This window comes from Delphinapterus leucas, chromosome 13 (genome assembly GCF_059928025.1).
Source record: "Delphinapterus leucas isolate spDelLeu-1000000601 "Yukka" chromosome 13, BTC_Dleu_Yukka2, whole genome shotgun sequence".
NCBI lineage: Eukaryota > Metazoa > Chordata > Mammalia > Artiodactyla > Monodontidae > Delphinapterus > Delphinapterus leucas.
Genome location: NC_143141.1, coordinates 9,518,176 through 9,542,060, shown reverse-complemented (window position 1 = coordinate 9,542,060; position 23,885 = coordinate 9,518,176). Strand labels below are relative to the sequence as shown.

The 23,885-nt window shown below is 49.7% G+C and overlaps 1 protein-coding gene across 4 annotated transcripts in view; it reads left to right on the top strand.

Annotated features, from left to right (window-relative positions):
- The window catches only part of ZAP70 (zeta chain of T cell receptor associated protein kinase 70), a 31,665-nt gene extending 8,054 nt beyond the window's left edge, over window positions 1-23,611 (top strand). For 2 of the 4 annotated variants that reach the window (XM_022599086.3, XM_022599085.3), the window contains exons 3-14: window positions 1,442-1,892; window positions 2,617-2,777; window positions 15,083-15,221; window positions 15,321-15,402; window positions 15,481-15,527; window positions 15,765-15,816; window positions 16,846-17,038; window positions 17,564-17,770; window positions 19,576-19,768; window positions 19,860-20,000; window positions 20,102-20,214; window positions 21,527-23,611. In XM_022599086.3, the coding sequence (XP_022454794.1) occupies window positions 1,491-1,892; window positions 2,617-2,777; window positions 15,083-15,221; window positions 15,321-15,402; window positions 15,481-15,527; window positions 15,765-15,816; window positions 16,846-17,038; window positions 17,564-17,770; window positions 19,576-19,768; window positions 19,860-20,000; window positions 20,102-20,214; window positions 21,527-21,635 (1,839 nt within the window). In that variant the 5' untranslated portion in view covers window positions 1,442-1,490 and the 3' untranslated portion in view covers window positions 21,636-23,611. Of the gene's footprint in view, window positions 1-422; window positions 508-1,441; window positions 1,893-2,616; window positions 2,778-15,082; window positions 15,222-15,320; window positions 15,403-15,480; window positions 15,528-15,764; window positions 15,817-16,845; window positions 17,039-17,563; window positions 17,771-19,575; window positions 19,769-19,859; window positions 20,001-20,101; window positions 20,215-20,391; window positions 20,530-21,526 lie in introns of all 4 variants that reach the window. The other 2 variants (XR_002648111.3, XM_089922714.1) reach the window with 2 other exon arrangements.
- Window positions 23,612-23,885: the final 274 nt, after the last annotated feature.

The following is a 23,885-nucleotide window of genomic DNA, read 5'->3' as shown; positions in this document are numbered from 1 at the left end:
TGTCTTTAAACAGAAGTACATAAAACAAGGTTATGTACTGATCGGTTGATGAAAATATTGTGACCAGAGGCTTCAAGGAACCTGACACTGGATTTCTTCTAGAAGCAATGGCTCAGTACTTCCTAATTCAATACTTTATAGAAATACTGCGAATAGCAAGACTCAACTTTATCAATCTGCTTATCCATCCATCCATCAACATTATTTTTTGGATGCCTTTCAAAGTAAATTACAGCCATCACTACCCATCACACCTAGATATTTCTGCACGCAGATCACTGACCAGGGTTCAATATTTTATGGTTCCTTTTTTACTGAGGGGCCCAAATACAATAAAATGAACAACTCAAGTTGGTACATTTTCTGAATTTCTTTTTTCATTTTCACATTAATTTAATTTTACGTTCTCTCTGAATTTTGAGCAATTCAGACACGTGTGTAACACAGCGCTTCTCAAGATATTGGACATCACCATCACCCTAGAAAGTTGAAGGTGGATAATTTCAGGTTAGATATCTTCCTCACCAGTTATCTATTTATATGTTCTTACTTCCTCCTCCCCATATAGGGTCATACTTTCCAAACCTCATTTTGTTTAATGACTGTATCGCAGTTCACATTGGAGTTAAATCCTAATGTATTTAACCAATCCCCTATTAATGGATATTCAGATTAGCTTATGCTTTCTAGACACTCGTTCATGAAGGCAGAGGGGGCAGGGCTAAGGGGAATTTCTAAGGTTGCTGGGAAAGGGTCAGAGGAAAGAGTCGGGAAGGCTAATGGAGTCAAGGTCCTTTGATGAGCAAAGTTGTTCCAGCTTCCGGGCCCTGGCACTTGCTGTTCCTTCTGCCTGATGTGCTCCCCTCCATGCTTTTTGAGAAGTGGGCTCCTCCTTTTCCTCCGGATCTCAGCTCAAATGCTACCTCCCCAAAGAATGTGACCATCCCAGCTACAGTGGCTTCTTCCCTCTTGATCTCACTCTATTTATTTCCTTTAGAACACTGACCTCAATCTGTAATTATTTTTGTCTCTCCTTGTTTATTGCATCCCCTCTCCCTCAGACTGTTATCTTCAGGAGGGCAGGGATCATGTCTCTTATTCACCCATATCTCCATCCTGAAACACAGTAAGAATTCAACACGTGTTTGGGAGGTGGATGAAGGTTCCAGGTGCTGTTGTGTCGTGGCCAGTGGGGCGCTCCGTACTAGGTCTGAAAAGTCAAAGGCTGGTTTGGGACTCCCCAGTCTGAGTCCCGTAGGCTGGGCCTCCTTTCCAAGTCGACTCCGGCACAAATCAGGCTCTGCACGATCGGCACGCTCAGGTGTGCCGCACGGATGCCCTTTAATGCGGGCTCTCTCCTACTATCTCTGGGTACAATGGACGGGTTCAGGAAGGGAAACCGAGGCCCTGACGTGCCCCCAATCCCGCTCTGAACTCACAGAGTCTGAAGAGGCGCAGGGGCCCGTACCCTGCTCAGGGCAGCGGCGGCGATGCCGGACCCCGCGGCGCACCTGCCCTTCTTCTACGGCAGCATCTCGCGCGCCGAGGCCGAGGAGCACCTGAAGCTGGCGGGCATGGCCGACGGGCTCTTCCTGCTGCGCCACTGCCTGCGCTCTCTGGGCGGCTATGTGCTCTCGCTCGTGCACGACGTGCGCTTCCACCACTTCCCCATCGAGCGCCAGCTCAACGGCACCTACGCTATTGCGGGCGGAAAAGCGCACTGCGGCCCCGCTGAGCTCTGCGAGTTCTATTCGCGCGACCCAGACGGGCTGCCCTGCAACCTGCGCAAGCCGTGCAACCGGCCGTCGGGGCTCGAGCCGCAGCCCGGGGTCTTCGACAGCCTACGCGATGCCATGGTGCGCGACTACGTGCGCCAGACTTGGAAACTAGAGGTGAGAGCGCGGGGCCGAAGGGGCGGGTCTTGGGAGGGCGTGGCCGGAGGGGCGGGCCTTGGGAAGGCGGGGCCGGGAAGGGCGGGCCCTTGGGGCCGAGGGAGCAATGGAACTGGGGGAGAGTGGTGGTCTTCGCCAGCCTGTATTATGCTGTGCTGCGCCCGTTTTAGATGCTGGAGGGTTGGGGCCTGACTGGGGGCGGGCCTGGGAGGAGGCCTCGGAGGCAGGGGCCTGAGCGATGCTATGGTGCTTGTCAGAGGCAGATGGCAAAGTGGAGGTCGGGGTAGGTGGAGGTCACGCTGAGTTCAGAGGAGGCGAGGCTTGGGCTGGGAGAGGGGCCTGAGAGGATGGTGGGGGCGGTGCTCTGGGGTAGGTTGGCCGGCAGGGGCGGTGGGTTGTGGTCTTCGACAACATGCAGTGCACCGTGGGGCGCGATTACCAGTGTCAGATCTTCAAGCTGGAGATGAGCTTGGGGCCGGCTAGAAGGCGGGGCCTGGGCCGTGGCCCTGGATGGGCGAGGCCTGGATGGCTTGGGGCGGGACCATAGAGATGAGGGGGCTTGGCTTTCATTAACAGCCTAAATGACTCACCCCCTAGGTGCGCCTGGGTGGGTGGGCTGTCTCATGTGGAAGAGGCAATTGGGAGGGTCCAGGAGATGGAAGAGGTGTCCTGTGGCCGCCTACTTGGAGACACAAGTCTTCTCCACCCTCCCGTTCTTCCCTAGGGCGAGGCCCTGGAGCAGGCCATCATCAGCCAGGCCCCTCAGGTGGAGAAGCTCATTGCCACGACGGCTCACGAGCGGATGCCCTGGTACCACAAAAGCCTGACGCGCGAGGAGGCGGAGCGCAAACTCTACTCAGGCTCACAGACGGACGGCAAGTTCCTGTATGTGGGGCTTAGAGCCTGGGGCTGTGGGGTGGTGAGGCTGGGGCAGACCTCAGTGTGCAGGTGGGCGGTGAGGGGTGTGCCTGCGCTCACAAGTGTGAGTGGGTAGTGCTTTTCTGAATGTGCGCAGGGACGTGATATGCGAAAGGGGCAGCAGTGGTGAGGACTTCAGAGTTGGGCGGCTTGGGTTGGAATCCAGCGTCTGCTACTTACCATCTGGGAACGCTGGGCAGCTATCGGAGCTGCCTACTTGGATTTCCTCTCCTGCATTCACCAAATATTTGTTGAACAGTTACCACATGCACTGTTCCGGGCATTGAGGACGTGGCAGTGCACAGGACAGACACAAATCCCCGTCCTTGTGGAGCAGGTAGACAAAGAAGGATGAATCACTAAAACATAGAGTATGTCAGATGGTGGCAAGTGCTGTATGTGGAGCTTGGGAGGGGGGCTCCAAGTTGAGCTTAGGTGGCCAGAAAAGGCCTCTCCGATCGGGTGGCTTCTGCGTAAAGAACCGAAGGAGGTGAGAAGTGGGCTGTGAGCTCTCTGGGAGAAGGTGTTCCTGGCAAGAACACAGACCAGGAGGAGGTTCTTGGCATGTTCCAGAATCAGCAAGGAGGCCAGTGTGCTTGGAGCTTAGTAAGTGAGGACTGGAGTGGGAGGGGGAGAAGGCAGGGAGGTGACTTTGGCTTTGACCCTGAGTGAGGTAGGAGCGCTGGGAGAGCGTTGAAGCAACTTCCTCTAACCGCACAGTGGATGATGGTAGTACCTACCCAGGGGTCTCTTATGGGATCGCAGGAATTAATATGTGTAAAGCAATAGTATAGTATCTGGCATACACTAAAAATGCACTAAGGGTTATTTTAAGTGGGTGAATGTGCGTATCTCTGCCTGAGCATGAGCCACAGCTGAACCATGTGGCTGTTCGTGAGTTTGTTATTATGAAAGAGTCTGTCTAAAGCCCCCTGCTGGGGCTGCTGCTTTCTGGTCTGAACATGGGTTCGTTTTATAGCAGATGTTATCCGGATGTCAGCTGAGGCCACTCAGGCCTTGAGATATGGAGAAACTTGGTGCCTGTCTCTTTCCTGTGACCTCAGGAAGTCTAGCATCCTCCCCTTGAGATGTTAATTCTCAAGGGTCTCTGTTCTCATGGTTGCTTCTTGGCCTGAGATCCTGCCTGGCTGAATCCTTGCTCTCACCCACCTCCCTGCTGGGCTGTTCCCTCTCCTGGGGCCATCCCACTTGGAGGAACTGACCCCTTTCCCTTGATTTCCCCCACCCATGTGAGGTTTGAGCATGTGTACCAGATTACCTGCAGGTCTCCCACAAGATGCAGGTCCCTCTACAAGACTCTACTGTCAGTTGATAAAATAATTTTTTTTTCACCCTGCCTAACAGATTTAGGCTGTAAATTTAGGCTGTAATTGCATGTTACAGATAATACTCAGCTGCAAGGACGGCTTGTGAACAAAATAAGATAGGTCTGTTTTCTCTAAGAGGGAAACTCAACTTTGCATTTGTATCAGTTAGCTTTTGCTGTGTAACAAGCTGTTCCAAGACTTACTGACTCAAAACAACAGTTTATTACTTCTCATGGTTCTGTGAATCAGCTGAGTAGTCCTTCTGCTTTAGGTCAGCTGGGCTGGGACTGAATAGGTTGGGATGACCATGGCTCTGGCTATTGGCTCAGTGTCACCTGGGCGATAGGGATGAGTAGGCTGCAGTGCTGTCATCATCGAGCGTGCTAGCCTGGACTTGTTCACATGGTGGTGGTTGCAGGGTTCCCAAGAACAGTCAGAGAAGGCAAGTTACAATACACAAGCACTTTTCAAGCCTCTGCTTGTGTAATGTAACTGATGTCCTCTTGGCCAAAGCAAGCCACTTGGCTCAGACCAGAGTCACTGTGGGGAAGGGACTACCCAAAGGAGAATAACTGAGGCAGCCAGTTTTGCAAACAGTCTATCAGAGGATTAGAACAAGGAGGCCATAATGAGGGTGATGGGCGTCTCAAACGTGGGCATTTGGGGCATCTTTCCTTTTGGACTATGAACTGGAAGGCAGAGCCTGCATCTGGTCCTTCTAGAGGGCTCCACCTTCTAGTACCTAGTGATGGCCGGTACTTGTCCAGATGTTTGTCACCTGCTTCATCAGGATGCTACACACTCCCCCCCTCAAGCGTGATGCTCACTAAGACCTTCTCGGCCATTGGTCACACATCTCCCCACGTTCACATCTCACTTGCTCTTGCACAAGTTACCCCAGGTACCTGAGTGTCCAGGGGCTCTCTCCAAGCCGGACACAACGAAGGGGGGTTCTCCACCTTTCCTGTTGGTGCAGCCAATTCTTTCTCCTTGTAGCTGCTTTCTCCTTTGTAACATGTAATTTCATTTTGCTTTCTTTTTACAATCTAGGTTCCCTTCTCTGGTTTCATCTCATGTCCCCAGTTCAGCCTTTCATCACCTCACAGTCTTTGCCTCTCTTTTGTCTTGGTTTTTCTTTCTTTTTCTTTCCTCCCCACCCCTCCCTTCCCCATCTCTCCTTCCTACCTCACACAAACACACGTACTCATAGAGATAATGATTCCACCATTCCAATGGTTTAAAACTTTCTCCCAGATTTCCTAAGGCCCCCGACAATATCAAAAGATTCTGGGGGGAGGGGGTGGAAGAAGTGAGTAGAGGGTGGAGCAGGGGGGGATTCTGAGCCCCATCCCAACTCAGCTTCTTTTTTAAAAATTAATTAATTAATTTTTGGCTGTGCTGGGTCTTCATTGCTGCATGCGGGCTTTCTCTAGTTGTGGTGAGCAGGGGCTACTCTTCCTTGTGTTGCACAGGCTTCTCATTGTGGTGGCTTCTCTGGTTGTGGAGCATGGGCTCTAGGTGCGTGGGCTTCAGTAGTTGTGGCACGCGGGCTCCAGTAGTTGTGGCTTGGGGGCTCTATAGCGCAGGCTCAGTAGTTGTGGAGCACGGGCTTAGTTGCTCTGCGGCATGTGCGATCTTCCTGGACCAGGGCTCGAACCTGTGTCCCCTGCATTGGCAGGAGGATTCTTAATCACTGCGCCACCAGGGAAGTCCCCCCAGCTCAGCTTTGACGTGTTTCATATCTTAAGTTTCTATGGAAGATGTTGCTTGACAAACAATTCCACTGCCCAAAGGAAAAGTTTGCAAACTTTCTCCATTAACACAGCAGAGTTTATAACAGGCTTGGAGTTAACCAGTCTGTTGGGATAAGAGGAATCTCTGGAGAACCAGGGCCAGCGGCTGTAGGTGCTTTGGATATCGAGGTGGCTTGAAGTCTCAGAGGTGGGTAGGACCAGCATTGGCCACAGCAGGCTGAGACTGAGGGAGCTAGGATCTGGGTACAGTATAGAGACTGGGGCTGATGCTGGGGTTCAGAAGCAGTTGGAGCAGTGACATTATGAGGGACAGTGGCTCATGCAGGGAAATGTCAAGAGACCAGAAGCCACCACCATGAACCAGACTCCTGGAAAATTAGGCAGGGCATGCTTCTGACAGAAGCACTGTAGATTTTTCTTATGGTTCCTGTTGTCAATAACTGCTTTCTCAGTATGTGGGTAGTTAGGGACTGAAGGTCAAAGCTGTAGGCGCAGAACCTCTCATGAGGCAGGGGTGAAGGAACATCCCTGATGCATCACGATGCCTGGGACAAGCCCAGGACTGGTCTGGTTCTGTGGTAAGGGTGTGGGTGTGATAGAAAGACACACCACTGTGGCCTGGAATGCTTACCAGTGACCACCGTTTAGAGCTGCTGCTGAATGGTTGGAATTATACCTAATGCTGTTTGCTGTCAAAGCTCGCTTCCTTTCTGCATAATTGCAGCATCTGTGGGACTGGTTGATTCAACTTGAAAAGACACTTGAACCCTGGAAAGGGCCTTCAAGAACATATTGTTAATTGTTTCTTAATGGATCACTGACCCCTTTGGGAATTTTAGTGAAGCTGAACCCTTCTCACAATCCCCAAAACATATTTACCCCAAAGATTATGCCTACAGTTATATGAGATCATGGTTGATCCTGAACCTCATCTTTGGAGCCCTAAAGTCTGGGTTAGTTCTGTTTTTTCATTTTACATGTGAGGAAACTGAGGCACACGGAGAAGAAGCAACTTGCTGTGGCTGGGCTGGGTGTCAGTCCCATGTAGCAATTAATTGGAGAGTCAAAAATGGATTGGCATCCTGGCTCTACCCCTAATCAACTGTGCAGTTTAGGCAAGAGGTGTAGTGTTCTTGAGCCTCAGCTTCCTCCTCTGCAAAATGTGGATAATAATAGGACAAGGTAGGTATCTTGTGGAGAGTGCTGTGAAGATTAAATGACAAATATGTGAAGAATTTAGAACGAGCATCTTAATAAATGGTAGCTCTTATTTTTTTCACTGTTGTCAGGCTCTATATATTATTTTTAAAGTGGAGGGAATTCCCTGGCAGTCCAGTGGTTAGGACTGCATGCTTCCATTGCAGGGGTCACAGGTTTAATCCCTGGTTGGGGAATTAAGATCCCACAAGTCTCATGGCATAGCCAAAAAAAAAAAAAAAAAGTGGAGATACAAGTTGATTTCTTAGCCTGTACCTCTAGTTTAAGTTCAGGCTTGAACTACAAGGATGAAGAACTGCCACTACCTGGTGTTTTTTTTGGTAAATAAAGTAGAATTTGTGACACTGAAATATATATGGTGACCACACCAGTATAGTAGTAGTCTTTGCCTACGTGGGATTGGTGGCTGCTCTTTTGTGAACTCACATGTCTCTTTCCAAAGACAGTGTGTCAGTTAGCCTTTGCTGTGTAACAAACCACCCTAAACTGTTGTAGCTTAAAATAACATTCATTTATTCAGCCTTGATTCAGTGGGTTGGCTATTTGGGCTTAGTTCAGCTGGTTTCTTTTGAGCTCAGTTGTGTGGCCGCAGTCAGCTGAAGGATTGACTGGGCCTTGATGGTCTGGGATGGCCTCACTCACATGTCTGGCAGATGGCAGCCTGGGATGCCTTGATTCTCCTTCATATGGCTTCTCCAGCAGGCTAGTGTGGACTCACTTCCATGGTCATTGCAGGGCTGCCAGGAGAAGCAAGAAAGGGCAGGCAAACCCCAGTGTCAACCACTTTTCCAGCCTCTCCTTGTGTCCTGTTTGCTAATGTCTTATTGACCAAAGCAAGTCACATGTTCAATCCCTGATTCAGGAGATACAGAACTAGATTCCACTTATTGATGGGAAGGAAGGTCTAATATTGTGCTGTTTTTTTTCGATATTCCACACACGTTTGCTGATGAGTGGCTGAGCATTGAGTTTTTTTATTTTTTTGAATTTTATTTTATTTATTTTTTATACAGCAGGTTCTTATTAGTTATCTATTTTATACATATTAGTGTATACATGTCAATCCCAATCTCCCAGTTCATCCCACCCCCCCCCCCACTTTCCCCCCTTGGTGTCCGTACGTTTGTTCTCTACATCTGTGTCTCTATTTCTGCCTTGCAAACCGGTTCATCTGTACCATTTTTCTAGGTTCCACATATATGTGTTAATATACGATATTTGTTCTTCTCTTTCTGACTTACTTCACTCTGTATGACAGTCTCTGGGTCCATCCACGTCTCTATAAATGACCCAAGTTCGTTCTTTTTTATGGCTGAGTAATATTCCACGGTATATATGTACCACATCTTCTTTATGCATTTGTTTGTCAATGGGCATTTAGGTTGCTTCCATGACCTGGCTATTGTAAATAGTGCTGCAATGAACATTGGGGTGCATGTGTCTTTTTGAATTATGGTTTTCTCTGGGTATGTGCCCAGTAGTGGGATTGCTGGGTCATATGGTAATTCTATTTTTAGTTTTTTAAGGACCCTCCATACTGTTCTCCATAGTGGCTGTATCAGTTTACATTCCCACCAACAGTGCAAGAGGGTTCCCTTTTCTCCACACCCTCTCCAGCATTTGTTGTTTGTAACTTTTCTGATGATGCCCATTCTAACTGGTGTGAGGTGTTACCTCATTGTAGTTTGATTTGCATTTCTCTAATAATTAGTGATGTTGAGCAGCTTTTCATGTGCTTTTTGGCCATCTGTATATCTTCTTTGGAGAAGTGTCTATTTAGGTCTTCTGACCATTTTTTGATTGGGTTGTTTGTTTTTTAATATTGAGCTGCATGAGCTGTTTATATATTTTGGAGATTAATCCTTTGCTATTGATTCGTTTGCAAATATTTTCTCCCATTCTGAGCGTTGTCTTTTCATCTTGTTTGTAGTTTCCTTTGTTTTGAAAAAGCTTTTAAGCTTCATTAGGTCCCATTTGTTTATTTTTGTTTTTATTTCTATTACTCTAGGAGGTGGATCAAAAAAAATCTTGCTGTGATTTATGTCAAAGAGTGTTCTTCCTATGTTTTCCTCTAAGAGTTTTATAGTGTCCAGTCTTACATTTGGGTCTCCAATCCATTTTGAGTTTATTTTTGTGTATGGTGTTAGGGAGTGTTCTAATTTCATTCTTTTCCATGTAGCTGTCCAGTTTTCCCAGCACCACTTATTGAAGAGACTGTCTTTTTGCCATTGTATATCCTTGCCTCCTTTGTCATAGACTAGTTGACCATAGGTGCGTGGGTTTATCTCTGGGCTTTCTATCCTGTTCCATTGATCTATATTTCCAGTTTTGTGCCAGTACCATATTGTCTTGATTACTGTAGCTTTGTAATATAGTCGGAAGTCAGGGAGTCTGATTCCTCCAGCTCCATTTTTTTCCCCTCAAGGCTGCTTTGGCTATTCGGGGTCTTTTGTGTCTCCATACAAATTTTAATATTTTTTATTCTAGTTCTGTAAAAAATGCCACTGGGAATTTGATAGGGATTGCACTGAATCTGTAGATTGCTTTGGGTAGTAAAGTCATTTTCACAATATTGATTCTTCCAATCCAAGAACATGGTATATCTCTCCATCTGTTTGTGTCATGTTTGATTTCTTTCATCAGTGTCTTATAGTTTTCTGAGTACAGGTCTTTAACCTCCTTAGGTAGGTTTATTCCTAGGTATTTTATTCTTTTTGTTGCAATGATGAATGCGATTGTTTCCTTAATTTCTCTTTCTGATCTTTCGTTGTTAGTGTATAGGAATGCAAGTGATTTCTGTGCATTAATTTTGTATCCTGCAACCTTAGCAAATTCATTGTTTAGCTCTAGTAGTTTGCTGGTGGCACCTTTAGGATTCTCTATGTATAGTATCATGTCATCTGCAAACAGTGACAGTTTTACTTCTTCTTTTCCAATTTGTATTCCTTTTATTTCTTTTTCTTCTCTGATTACTGTGGCTTGGACTTCCAAAACTATGTTGAATAATAGCGGTGAGAGTGGACATCCTTGCCTTGTTCCTGATCTTAGAGGAAATGCTTTCAGTTTTTCACCATTGAGAATGATGTTTGCTGTGGGTTTGTCGTATATGGCCTTCATTATGTTGAGGTAGGTTCCCTCTGTGCCCACTTTCTGGAGAGTTTTTATCATAAATGGGAGTTGAATTTTGTCAAAAGCTTTTTCTGCATCTATTGAGATGATCATATGGTTTTTATCCTTCAGTTGGTTAATATGGTCTATCACATTGATTGATTTGCATATATTGAAGAATCCTTGCATCCCTGGGATAAATCCCACTTGATCATGGTATATGATTCTTTTAATGTGTTTTTGCATTCTGTTTGCTAGTATTTTGTTCAGGATTTTTGTATCTGTATTCATCAGTGATATTGGTCTTTAATTTTCTTTTTTTGTACTATCTTTGTCTGGTTTTGGTATCACGGTGATGGTGGCCTCATAGAATGAGTCTGGGAGTGTTCCTTCCTCTGCAGTTTTTGGAAGAGTTTGAGAAGGATTTGTGTTAGCTCTTCTGTAAATGTTTGATAGAGTTCACCTGTGAAGCCATCTGGTCCTGGACTTTTGTTTGTTGGAAGATTTTTAATCACAGTTTGAATTTCATTACTTGATTAGTCTGTTCATATTTTCTATTTCTTCCTGCTTCAGTCTTGGAAGGTTATACCTTTCTAAGAATTTGTCCATTTCTTCCAGGTTGTCCATTTTATTGGCATAGAGTTGCTTGTAGTAGTCTCTTAGGATGCTTTGTATTTCTGCAGTGTCTGTTGTAACTTCTCCTTTTTCATTTCTAATTTTATTGATTTGAGTCCTCTCCCTCTTTTTCTTTTTTCTTTTTTTTTTTGCGGTACATGGGCCTCCCACTGCTGCAGCCTCTCCCTTTGTGGAGCACAGGCCCCGAACACGCAGGCCCAGTGGCCATGGCCCACGGGCCCAGCCGCTCCCCGGCATGTGGGATCCTCCCGGACTGGGGCACGAACCCGTGTCCCCCGCATCGGCAGGCGGACTCAACCACTGCGCCACCAGGGAGGCCCTCCCTCTTTTTCTTGATGAGTCTGGCTAAAGGTTTATCAATTTTGTTTATCTTCTCAAAGAACCAGCTTTTAGTTTTATTGATCTTTGCTATTGTTTTCTTTGTTTCTATTTCACTTATTTCAGCTCTGATCTTTATGATTTCTTTTCTTCTGCTAACTTTGGGTTTTGTTTGTTCTTCTTTCTCTAGTTCCTTTAGGTGTAAGGTTAGATTGTTTATTTGAGATTGTTCTTGTTTCTTGAGGTAGGCTTGTATTGCTATAAACTTCCCTCTTAGAATTGCTTTTGCTGCATCCCATAGGTGTTGGATCATTGTGTTTTCATTGTAATTTGTGTCTAGGTATTTTTTTATTTCCTCTTTGATTTCTTCAGTTTTCTCTGGTTATTTAGTAACATATTGTTTAGCCTCTATGTGTTTGTATTTTTTCCATTTTTTCCCCTGTAATTGATTTCTAATCTCATAGTGTTGTGGTCAGGAAAGATGCTTGATGTGATTTCAATTTTCTTAAATTTACTGAGGCTTGGTTTGTGACCCAAGATGTGATCTATCCTGGAGAATGTTCCATGTGCACTTAGGAAGAAAGTGTAATCTGCTGTTTTTGGATGGAATGTCCTATAAATATCAATTAAATCCATCTGGTCTATTGTGTCATTTAAAGCTTGTGTTTCCTTATTAATTTTCTGTCTGGATGATCTGTCCATTGGTGTAAGTGAGGTGTTAAAGTCCCCCACTATTATTATGTTACTGTTGATTTCCTCTTTTATAGCTGTTAGCAATTGCCTTATGTATTGAGGTGCTCCTATGTTGGGTGTGTATGTATTTATAATTGTTATATCTTCTTCTTGGATTGATGCCTTGATCATTATGTAGTGTCTTTCCTTGTCTCTTATAACATTCTTTATTTTAAAGGTTATTTTATCTGATATGAGTATTGGCACTCCAGCTTTCTTTTGATTTCCATTTGCATGGAATATCTTTTTCCATCACCTCACTTTCAGTCTGTATGTGTTCCTGGGTCTGAAGTGGGTCACTTGTAGACAGCATATATATGGGTCTTGTCTTTTGTATCCATTCAGTGAGCCTGTGTCTTTTGGTTGAAGCATTTAATCCATTCACCTTTAAGGTAATTATTGATATGTATGTTCCTGTTACCATTTTCTTAATTGTTATGGGTTTGTTTTTGTAGGTCCTTTTCTTCTCTTGTGTTTCCCACTTAGAGAAGTTTCTTTAGCATTTGTTGTGGAGCTGATTTGGTGGTGCTGAATTCTCTTAGTTTTTGCTTGCCTGTAAAGCTTTTGATTTCTCTGTCGAATCTGAATGAGATCCTTGCTGGGTAGAGTAATCTTGGTTGTAGGTTCCTGCCTTTCATCACTTTAAATATATCATGCCACTCCCTTCTGGCTTGTAGAGTTTCTGCTGAGAAATCAGCTGTTAACCTTATGGGAGTTCCCTTGTATGTTATTTGTCATTTTTCCCTTGCTGCTTTCAATAATTTTTCTTTGTCTTTAATTTTTGTCAGTTTGATTGCTATCTGTCTCGGCATGTTTCTCCTTGGGTTTATCCTGCCTGGGACTCTGTGCTTCCTGGACTTAGGTGGCTATTTCTTTTCCCACGTTAGGGAAGTTTTCGACTATAATCTCTTCAAATATTTTCTCGGGTCCTTTCTCTCTCTCTTCTCCTTGTGGGACCCCTATAATGCAAATGTTGTTGCATTTAATGTTGTCCCAGAGGTCTCTTAGGCTATCTTTATTTCTTTTCATTCTTTTTTCTTTATTCTGTTTTGTGGCAGTGAATTCCACCATTCTGTCTTCCAGGTCACTTATCCATTCTTCTGTCTCAGTTATTCTGCTATTGATTCCTTCTAGTGTATTTTTCATTTCAGTTATTGTATTGTTCATTTGTTTTTTTGTTCTTTAATTCTTCTAGATCTTTGTTAAACATTTCTTGCATCTTCGCGATCTTTGCCTCCATTCTTTTTTTGAGGTTCTGGATCATCTTCACTATCATTATTCTGAATTCTTTTTCTGGAAGGTTGCCTGTCTCCACTTCATTTAGTTGTTTTTTGGGGTTTTATCTTGTTCCTTCATCTGGTACAAAGTCCTCTGCCTTTTCATTTTTCCTATCTTTCTGTGAATGTGGTTTTCTTTCCACAGGCCGCAGAATTGTAGTTCTTCTTGCTTCTGCTCTCTGCCCTCTGGGCATTGAGTTTTTGTTGTCAGTTCAAAACTTAAGGTTTTGACCTTATGAAGTATTTTCACTTCTCAAAAGAAGAGAACTAGTAGTTAGAGACAATCACCTCCAGACCAGCCCACCAGTCTAGTTATGGAAGATCCTTCCTTTCTGTGGGACATTTGCATTTCTTAGTTTGTTGTGGGATTCTTTTCCTTGCCTTTGGTGCTCCCCCATTGCTCCCCACCCTGTTTCCTATCTCTCCACGTGTCCAGGTAGGCTGCCCTGGTCACTATGTCAGCCTTCACTGCATTGTTCTTTGGGGAACTTGCTGTCCGGCAATGGATGGGATATTCACAGCCACCCCTCCATCCCTCACTCATGTTTTGCCATGGAGATTTAAGGGACATTTCTCTGTCTCTTTGGCCTAAGGAAGGGTTGCAAGGTGGGCTCGTGTCTGTCTTGTTCACCACTGTACTCCTGCCTTTAGAATAATGCCTGGCATGTGGTCAACACTTAGTAAATATTTGTCCAGTGAATTAATATCCATGGGCAGGGCCCAAGCCCTGAGAGTTTACACTCTGATGGTGCCCACCTGTGGGTCATCCCATGGCTACTTCCTGCTGTGCGCTCCCAGCCAGCTCTTGTGTAACTTAGTTCAATCCCCTAGATTATTGGTCTGTTGTCTACAGTGTCCACAGAGCCTGAGACCACCTCCAGAAACAGCTGCCCCTCCCTCGTCCATTAGAAATCTACACTTAACCCTGGAATAGAAACTTGTGCTGGGAACTCAAGACAAAACTATTTTGTTGGAGATGCTGACTAGTTTTACAATAGGATGGGAGGATGCAGGTGGCCCTAAATTGGTCCGTGTGTGTGTGTGTGTGTGTGTGCATGTGTGTGTGTGGTTGGACAGGTTCTTACTGCATGAAGGCACCATCTTTTAGGGGCTTAATTCTGATCAATAGACATGGAAGATTTATTTGTTTTGGCAAATTTCCAGAAGAGGACAATCAAGGGTTTCATTCTGTTAAAGGTCATCTGTTATGATAACTGGTGGGTCTCTTGTGATGGCAAGGTGACTTGTCCTGATGTGTACGAAGGTGCCCTGTGATCTAGCCATGGACTTGCACTTGCCTTTATCGTTCTATGTATAGAAACAGCTTTGTCTCCCCAAGAGAATGGTCTTAAGTCTGTGTGTCCCCCGTGAGTGGCTCTGTGTCCACCATAGATGAAAAAATATCCCTCCAGGAATCGCCAAGTGCCTCCCCGCCCCACACCTGTGGCCAAGTGTCCAACCATGGGTGGCCTGGTATTCAGCCATGGAGGACCAGGTGCCCCCCAGCGTATGGCTAAGTGTTCCCCCCTGAATGGCCAAGTGTGCAGCTGTGGGTGCCTGAGTATCAGGCCCTGCAGGGCTGAATGTCCACCGTGGGTGGCCCAGTATTCCCCTGTGGATGGCCACATACCTGCCCTTGGATGACTGTGAACATGGCCATTCACCTCTCTGCTCACCCCGGCACCCCCTCCGCCAGCCCCACGCACGGCCTGTTACCAGTAGGTCTGGAGGTTGAGTGGGGCCTGACCTCAGCTCCCGCAGCCCCTGCCACTTCTCCATGAGGCTCTGGGGTGCAGAGCCCATAGGGCGTGTGTGTGGGAACTGGGGCCTAAGTAGGAGGGCACCATGGGGGAGGGGGCCCGTGTGGTTGTAGGGGTGACACCCCCTCCATCCCCCGCCAGGCTGAGACCCCGGAAGGAGCAGGGCACCTATGCGCTGTCTCTGATCTATGGGAAGACTGTGTACCACTACCTCATCAGCCAGGACAAGGCGGGCAAATACTGCATTCCCGAGGGGACCAAGTTTGACACGCTCTGGCAGGTAGGCCGCCCACACACCCTGTTGTGGGGAGAGGCTGTGGCGGGGTGCTCAGGCTCCTGGGGAGGAGGGGAGCCCCGGCCCTGACGCTCCTCCCTGCAGCTGGTGGAGTACTTGAAGCTGAAGGCTGACGGGCTCATCTACTGCCTAAAGGAGGCCTGTCCCAACAACAGCGCCAGCTCAGGTGAGCGGGGCAGCGGGGCACAGGGGTGAGCGGGAGACCCCGGCCCCCACCCCCTCACTGTCCCTTCTGCTCCCCCAGAGGCCGCTGCTCCCACACTCCCCGCCCACCCATCCACATTCACCCAGGTGAGTCAGCAGCACCGTAGACTTGGGGCCTTGGGGATGGAGCTAGGTGGGCAATGGGTCCTGTTCCCAGGGCGGGGCTCCGGGCAGGAGATGGGAGGAGAGTGGGGCTGCCGTGGAACAGAAGAGGGTACCCCCAGCACCATCTCTGGGAGTCCTCAGACGATGTGGGTCTCATGAGAGGGGCTGGATGCCCCCAGCTCTGGCCCTGCTGACCCTTGCTGACCCCATGACCTTTAGCCTCAGAGACGGATCGACACGCTCAACTCAGATGGATACACCCCTGAACCAGGTGAGTCGGCAGAGATGGAGGTGTGTAGGGGTTCGTGTCAGACCAAGAGCAGGGTCCTGGCTGGGCCCTGGGGTGTGTCAGGGGAGGGACGTGTGCCAGGCCTGACCTGGGGCGGTGGGCCTGGTTGCCCTGTGCATGCACTGTGCCTGCAGGTGTCCACGTGGGCACATGCATCATGCCCACCTGTGAGCATGTTCCTAGGGGCATGCTGACATGCAGGGGAGTAGACCTGGCTGTGCCTGGGCCAGCCCGGGTACAGACACACATCTGTTAAGCACCTACTATCGGCCAGTCGTGCCCCAAGCTCACTGAGTGTATGAGCTTTGCTGAATCCTCCCAACAAGCCACATGAGGCGGTCATGGTAATTATTCTCATTTTACAGAAGAGAAAGGAGGGCTGGGAACTGTCATGTCCCTCAGCTAGGCAGTGGTGGAGCTGGGGTTTGAACCCAAGGAGTCAGGCTCCAGAGTGTTTCACGTGTGGATGTAAGCCTGTGCACGTGTGTGCAGAGAACATACACGGTTGCCTGTGCACAGAGAGGCTCACCTGCAGCCCTTGTACACATGGCTGCGTGGTGCATACACAGACCTGGGCAGGCGTGACACGGGTGCACACGTGTCAGTGCATGCACACCCATAGGTGTGCACGCTTCAGCTGGCACTATATTGGTTACTTGTGCAGACACGCCTTTGGACCCCCATCACACACCGAGACATGGGTGAGAGTGTACGTGGGTGTTATGCGTGAACATGCAAGGACGCATGTGTGTGCACACTCTAGCCAGTGCACACTAGAGTCCTCTTGGACATGGCTTCCCAGCTCAACCACAGATGGGACCAGGAGTGCACACAAATGCACACACGCACATGAACACACACGTGTGCCCGTGTGCCTGTGCATACTCTGGACGGTGCACCCTGTGCCTTGCGGCACACGTGCCTGGTGGGCACCGAGGCTGCCCTGCCTGCTCAGTCCCCATCCCTCTCCCTGCTCCTGACTTGGGAGCACACGCCTGTGTGTGTGCCCAGCATGCCTAGCGTCCTCAGAGAAGCCGCGATCAATGCCCATGGACACCAGCGTGTACGAGAGCCCCTACAGCGACCCCGAGGAGCTCAAAAACAAGAAGCTCTTCCTGAAGCGCGAGAACCTCCTCATGGCTGACATAGAACTTGGCTGCGGCAACTTTGGCTCCGTTCGCCAGGGCGTCTACCGCATGCGCAAGTAGGCTGCCCAGCCTTGGCTGGGGAACCGCTGTGGGGGGTCAGAGGGGGCGCTGCCTCCCAAGGCCGTGGGGGTTGGAGCCAGGATGTGACTTCAGGTTGCCTGGGAAACAGACGCTGGGACAGGAAATTGCCTGCTAGGCGGGGTTACCTGGGGGAGCCCAGGGCAGCACCTGAGAGGGAGTGAGAGGGGCAGGTCTGGGGCAGAGAGAAGTTGGGCTGAGCTGCAGATGCAACAGAGTCCCCCTTGTCCACTCCATCGGCTGGTCATTCGATATAGGCTGGTCACTTGGTACAGGCTGCCCCTGGGGAGGATGACACTTTGAGCCGGTTCTTTTCAGCAAGGGGCAGTTCCTGGGAGGGGCTTGGCTGTGAGCTGTGAGCTGTGAGCTGCAGGGAGGACTGGGCAGCAAACCACAGCATCTACTACACAAGTCCAGGGAGAGGAGAGGCAGGTCAGGTTGGGATGAGGGGGCCAGGTCAAGCCCGTGCCAGCTCACACGTGTCCCTCTGTGCGTCACGGCAGGAAGCAGATCGACGTGGCCATCAAGGTGTTGAAACAGAACACAGAGAAGGCGGACAAGGATGAGATGATGCGGGAGGCGCAGATCATGCACCAGCTGGACAACCCCTACATCGTGCGGCTCATCGGCGTCTGCCAGGCCGAGGCCCTCATGCTGGTGATGGAGATGGCGGGCGGTGGGCCACTGCACAAGTTCCTGCTTGGGAAGAAGTGAGCCTCTGGGCCGGCCAGGTGTTTGGGGCTGGGGGCGTGGGCGGGAATGATCCTGTCCACCCACGGGTGTGTTCCACACTCATTTCCCCACGTTTATAGACACACTTACAGCTGCTGCCCACACTCACGCCCATGACAGATCTGACCCCAGGTTTGACTTTCGGCTCTGCCACTAACTGGTGTGACCCCAGGTGGGTTTCTTAATTCATCTGTGCCTCAGTCTCCTCATTTGTACCATGGCGATGCACAGTATTTACGTCCAGGGGCTCTTGTGAGGGTCAAATGAGTTGATGTCTATCCATAGAAAGTGCTCAGAACGGTGCCTGGCGTTGCTTATAGGAGCTTTGTAAGTATCAGCTCTGTCACAACTGCCACCTCTGTTCTCTCGTCCAGTTCATGACGCACGGGAAGTTGCCGACGGTTGATGGTCTTCGACCTGAAGCAGGGTTGGGAAACTGCAGCCAGGCTTGTTTTGTACAGCCTGCTTTCACATTTTTAAAGGTCTATGGAAAAAACAAAGGGGACTATGTGGCAGAGACCATATGTGTCCAGCAAAGGCTGAAGTATTTACTCTCAGGCCCTGTAGAGAAAAAATTGGCCCATCTCTAACCCAAAGAAATTGGTTTCGTTTGTGTTCCCTCGTGCCTCAAACTCTTACCCTCACGACACGAGGCACATGACCTTGAACCCGAGCTCTTGCTGGAGTGCGTGCCTTCACGGGTCCCAGTTCATGTACTCAGTTATCCCATGGGTGTTCATTGGGCAATTTCTCTGTGACAGGGACCATTACCAGCACTTGGGATTATCAGCGAACAAAGAGACAAAGTTCTCTGCCTTGTATTTTGGTTGGGAAAGAGAGGCTTTAAATAATCATTATAGTACCGTAAAGTATAGAGTATGTTGGAAGGTAAGTACTATGGAAAGGGGGGTTGGGAGTGTCAGGGTAGGAGGTGAGAAGTGAGAAGGTGAGGCAGCCAAGTGCAGCTCTGGGGGAAGAGTGGTCCAGACAGAGGGCACAGCCGGTGCAAAGGTCCTGAGGTGCCTGGTGTGGTAGAGGAACTGTGAGTAGGGCCCCGAGGCTGAAGCAGAGTGAGTGCAGGGGGGTGGGGAGCTGACGTGGGCAGGGAGGTGATGGGGCAGATGGTGCAGGGCCTCGTGGGCCGTGGGGAGGACTTGGACATTTATCCTGAGTGAGGTAGGAGCCCTGGACGCCGTGAGCCGAGGAGGGGCAGGACCTGACTCCAGTGTGGGAAGGACAGACCGTGCCGGGTGAGGGCAGAGGTGGCTGTTCTGGTCCAGGCTGGCCGTGATGACAGCTGGGTCAGGGTGGCAGAAGCAGACGTGGAGAGAAGTAGGGGGATTCTGGAGGGATTTTGAAGTCAGGGCTGCCAGGGTTTGCTGATGGATTGGGTATTGGGTGTGAGGAAAAGGAGCTGAGGGCAAGGCCAGTGCTTCTGAGTAAATGAAAAGATGGAGAGAGAGGAGTGTGTGTGTGTGCGTGCACGCGTGTGTTTGTACAATCAGGAACTTGGCTTTGTCTTTATTATCTTTGAGATGCCCGTGAGACCCCTGAGGGCACACAGAGGACGCAGGTAAATGTGTGAAGTCTGGGAATCCCAGTATGTGGATGAAATTTAAGGCCTCGAGCCTGGATGAGGGTAGAGGTTTGTGCCTGTTGTGCTCACGCCGTGTCCCCCCGCCCCATGCCTGGCACACAGCAGGTGCCCAATAAGCACCTGTTGAACAGAGGCTCAGCTGGGTCAGAGAAGTGGGCTTTGCCCCTGCCTTCCCCTGCACCCCAGGGAGGAGATCCCCGTCAGCAATGTGGCGGAGCTGCTGCACCAGGTGTCCATGGGCATGAAGTACCTGGAGGAGAAGAACTTTGTGCACCGTGACCTGGCGGCCCGCAACGTCCTTCTGGTCAACCGGCACTACGCCAAGATCAGTGACTTTGGTCTCTCCAAGGCACTGGGTGCTGATGACAGCTACTACACCGTGAGCCCCCGGCCCTGGGGTGCCCAGGTGGAGGAGGCGGTGGTGTGGAGGGTCCCCGAGCCCTGTCCCGGCAGCATCTCCCACCCTCCAGGCTCGCTCGGCGGGGAAGTGGCCGCTCAAGTGGTACGCGCCTGAGTGCATCAACTTCCGCAAGTTCTCCAGCCGCAGTGACGTCTGGGGCTACGGGGTCACCATGTGGGAAGCCTTCTCCTATGGCCAGAAGCCCTACAAGGCAGGTGTGGGGCAGAGGCGGGCGGACAGCTGGGTGGGGAGAGGGGCCGGGGGGGAGGGGCCCTGGTTACTCACATGCGTACTTGGCTCTGGCTTGAGCAGAAGATGAAGGGCCCCGAGGTCATGGCCTTCATCGAGCAGGGCAAGCGGATGGAGTGCCCCCCAGAGTGTCCGCCCGAAATGTACAAGCTCATGAGCGACTGCTGGACCTACAAGTGAGTGCCAGCGGGCAGGAGGGTACCTGGCTGGGTACCTGGCTGAACTGACACCCAGGCCTGGGGCAGGAGGTCGTGGTGCCCAATAGTCCGACTAACTCATCCCACCCAGAGACTCACCCAGTTCATGGCCTTTCCAACCCTCGGTACCTTTATTCCCCCTGCATCTATGCTCAGCTCTCCAACAGACTGACCCTACAATGCTCCACTGGTCCAGCACCCCAGCACCCTACCTGCGGACACCCACTGCTCCAGCATCTAAAACCTCAGTCTCCCACCAGCCAATACTCAAACGATCCTGCGACACTCAGACAAGTCAGTACTGTTACCCAAACTATGATACCAATACTCAGGGCATGGGATGATACTCCATTATATAATTCCTGTTTCCCATCAGCCAACATTCAACACCTAATTACCCATTCAGGCCAACACCAAAGCACCCAGATACTCAGTGCCCTCCCACCTCTGTCTGCTCGAAGCCCGGTGCTTGAACACGCCAACTCCTAACACCATCAATACCTCCCCTTCCTATCACACAACAGGCAACATGCACCCAAACAAGCTATTACCCTACACTAATCCTGCAGTGCACGGGCATTCCAATATTTGATACCTTTCCTGCCCCAGCATCCATTATTCCACCGGCCAACACCTTCCACACTGATACCCAAACACCCAAGCACTCCAATAAATACACGCCCTACTTATGATAAATGAATAAGAAATGATCAGCCCATCCCTTCTCCACCAAGTATTAACTCAGCCTCTATAAAGAAACAGTACACCAACACCCCAGTACCCAAAGAGGCTAGCATCTAACACCCCAACGCAATACATGGATATTCCACATGCATACCATTAATACCCTGACTCTCCACTAGCTGAACCCATCCTCCACACGCCAATGTTCCTCTCCTTTGCGGGCAGCATACTTGCATCCGTGTGAGCCCATACCCAGCACCCAAATACCCTGGCCAAATACTCACGCTCAGTACATCAACATTCAACATCCCAGCTCCCCGTGGTCAACAGTTGTCACCCCTACACTCAGGGAGCTCCCTTCCCTAAGTCTTCGCCAGCCAACACTCAGTATATGGTTCCCCTGCATCCTGGATGTCAGCTCTTCAACTAGGCGATACGGCAACCCCGGAACTGCGGTCCTCTCACACCCAGAAGACGCCTCCATTACCCGATACCCGCCCCCCACCCCAGGCCCACTGCTTCCTGAGCCCCGTGCATGTCCACCCACCAGCTGAAGTTGGGTTCTGGGGGTGTGGTCAGCAGTCTGGATCTCCCCGACCCCTCACAGGTGGGAGGACCGTCCAGACTTCCTGACCGTGGAGCAGCGCATGCGCACCTACTACTACAGCTTGGCAAGCAAGGCCGCGGACCCTGCGGCCGAGGCTGCGTGTGTCTGAGCTCCTGCCTGCCGGCCCCTACGCCCCAGCTTTTCCTCCTGTGTCCTCAGCTCCCTCCCAGGACCTCCAGTCTGGCTGAGCCCAGCTCAGTTTCTCTCCCCCACACCAGCTGGGCTGTGAGAAGGGGGACAGCTCAGGCCTCCGGCCTACACTGGTCTAGTATTCCCTGCCTGGTCACCTGGCCCCTCTGGCTGGGGTAGGAGGCCGAGACCCAGGCAAGGTGGTCCTGGGCTGGAATCTACTGGGAGGCCCTGAGCTGAGGGGGCGTTGCTTACAGCAAGGACCCTCCTTCCTCTGGGCCCAGAAGGGCGGACTCCCGGAGTTCTCAGGTGGCAAGACCCCAATCATTGGAATAAACACAGCTTCTCTCTTGTCTGAGATCCCTCATCTTTCTGGGGTGAGGGACGGGGGGACCAGGAAAGGGGCTGGGTCATCGGAAGGGGTCCATGAGAAGTGCCTGATGGTGCAACGAACGGGCATTCCAATATTTGATACAGCTTTTCTCGTGTGGGCCTGGGGGGTGGGGGCCCTTGTGCCCCGGGGACATCTTTACCAGCGTGAGGGGCTGCAGCAGGTGAGCGTGGGGACTTAGGGGCCGCGTGCCTGCTGGCCACTCAGCTCCCCGAGCCTCACGGACGGCGTGAGACAGGTGCTGCCCGTGTTCGCGGCGTGTTATCATCACCTGGAGAGAGTTTAACACACGCGGATCCCGCCCCAGCCCGTGCATTTTAACGTCTCTTCAGGTGATTCTATCATTCGGCCCCTTCTCAGCTGCCTCCCCTTCCTCCCTGGGCCCGGACAGTCACAGCTGGGAATCCTTATTACCTGATGCCCCGAGGGCCGGCTCAGTCCCGCTCAGGAGAAGACCCGGCTCCAAGTGCTGCTTCGGTGTCCCCACATGAACTGGGGTGTTGGAGCACAGAACCCGGTGAAGGTCGGGTGAAGTGGAGCCAGGCCCCTGCATTTCTTTTCCGGACTTGCTCGGCTGCAGTTGGCCCCCATGCCCTGCAATACCTCCTCCTCTTGGCCTGGCCCCGAAGAGCCACGGGCTCCAGGGCGGCCATGCAACCCACTCAGCGCCAGGGAGAGGCAAGGAGATTTTCTGCGGCTTCTGAGAAGGTAGATTTTCTTTCTTTTTGTTTGTGGAGCTCTAGAAAGCCTGGGGCTGTTTTGTGGCACTGTGGGGTGGGGTGTGGGGACTGGGGCTTGAGGCCCAGGCTGGTGACGCCCGAGAGGAGACCCCAGAACCTTGGTGATGTGAGTGCGTTGTCGAAACCAGGAAATTGACATTGGGGTTATTAACTTAGGTACGGACCTTGCTCTGATTTTACCGCTCACGGAGTTTTAATAATTCATGGGTAAGCTTCATGTTAGCGTATCCTTTAATGAACTTTGTATTCTACCTGGAAAGTAGCTCAGAGAGCCCCCAGTTATAGAGTCAGCTCCAGACACACGAAGACTCTCAGCTCTGTGTTTGTTTGGAGACTAAATCTGTAATGGTTTGCAATTGTTTGAGGGTCTCCAAGCCCTGCCAGACGGTATCTTCCTGCATTTAGATTCGAAACAGATGAGCAGAGCACAACGATTGTAAAGATTAAGACACAAACTCAGTTCCTTCCATTTTGTCATTCTCTGCAGCCGCTTGAAGGTTTTGTGTTTAAAATGTAAAACAGTGAAGTTTGCAAGCCATGCGATATATTTTTAGTTGGTAAATGCACGTATTAGTTCATAAGCTAACTGTATTACTGACTTTGAATAGCACTATTAAAATGCAAAAATTGTTTTTTAACTAATTGTTTTAAAACTAATGAACAAATAAAGAAAATTACATCAATGGTACAGTTTCGTGGCTTCTGAAATTGTACTGTTTGCAGATATTTCAGTTTTATTAAATCCACGTGTTAGTTACTGGATAATTATTTACGTCGTTACATAAAGTATTGTGTCAGAAGGGAAATACATTTTCGTTGTCTGCATTTCTTTTGTGGTCATCATTATTATTTGTTTCGTGTTATGATTATTGCTGGAGATAACATTATTTTATGGGGAGGAGGTGTTAAAAGTGATCCGTTCTGGGGGTCAAATACATTGAGAACGCTATGTGCTCGCAATAAATGACTGTTGAACGAACCAATGAAAGAGGGTGTAGTTCCACGTATATACCACCAGGTGGCGGTGTTCCCCAAGCCAAGACCGCTCAGCTGCTCAAACCCGGCTCTCGCCTCCGGCCCCACTTTGGTCATCTTCTTC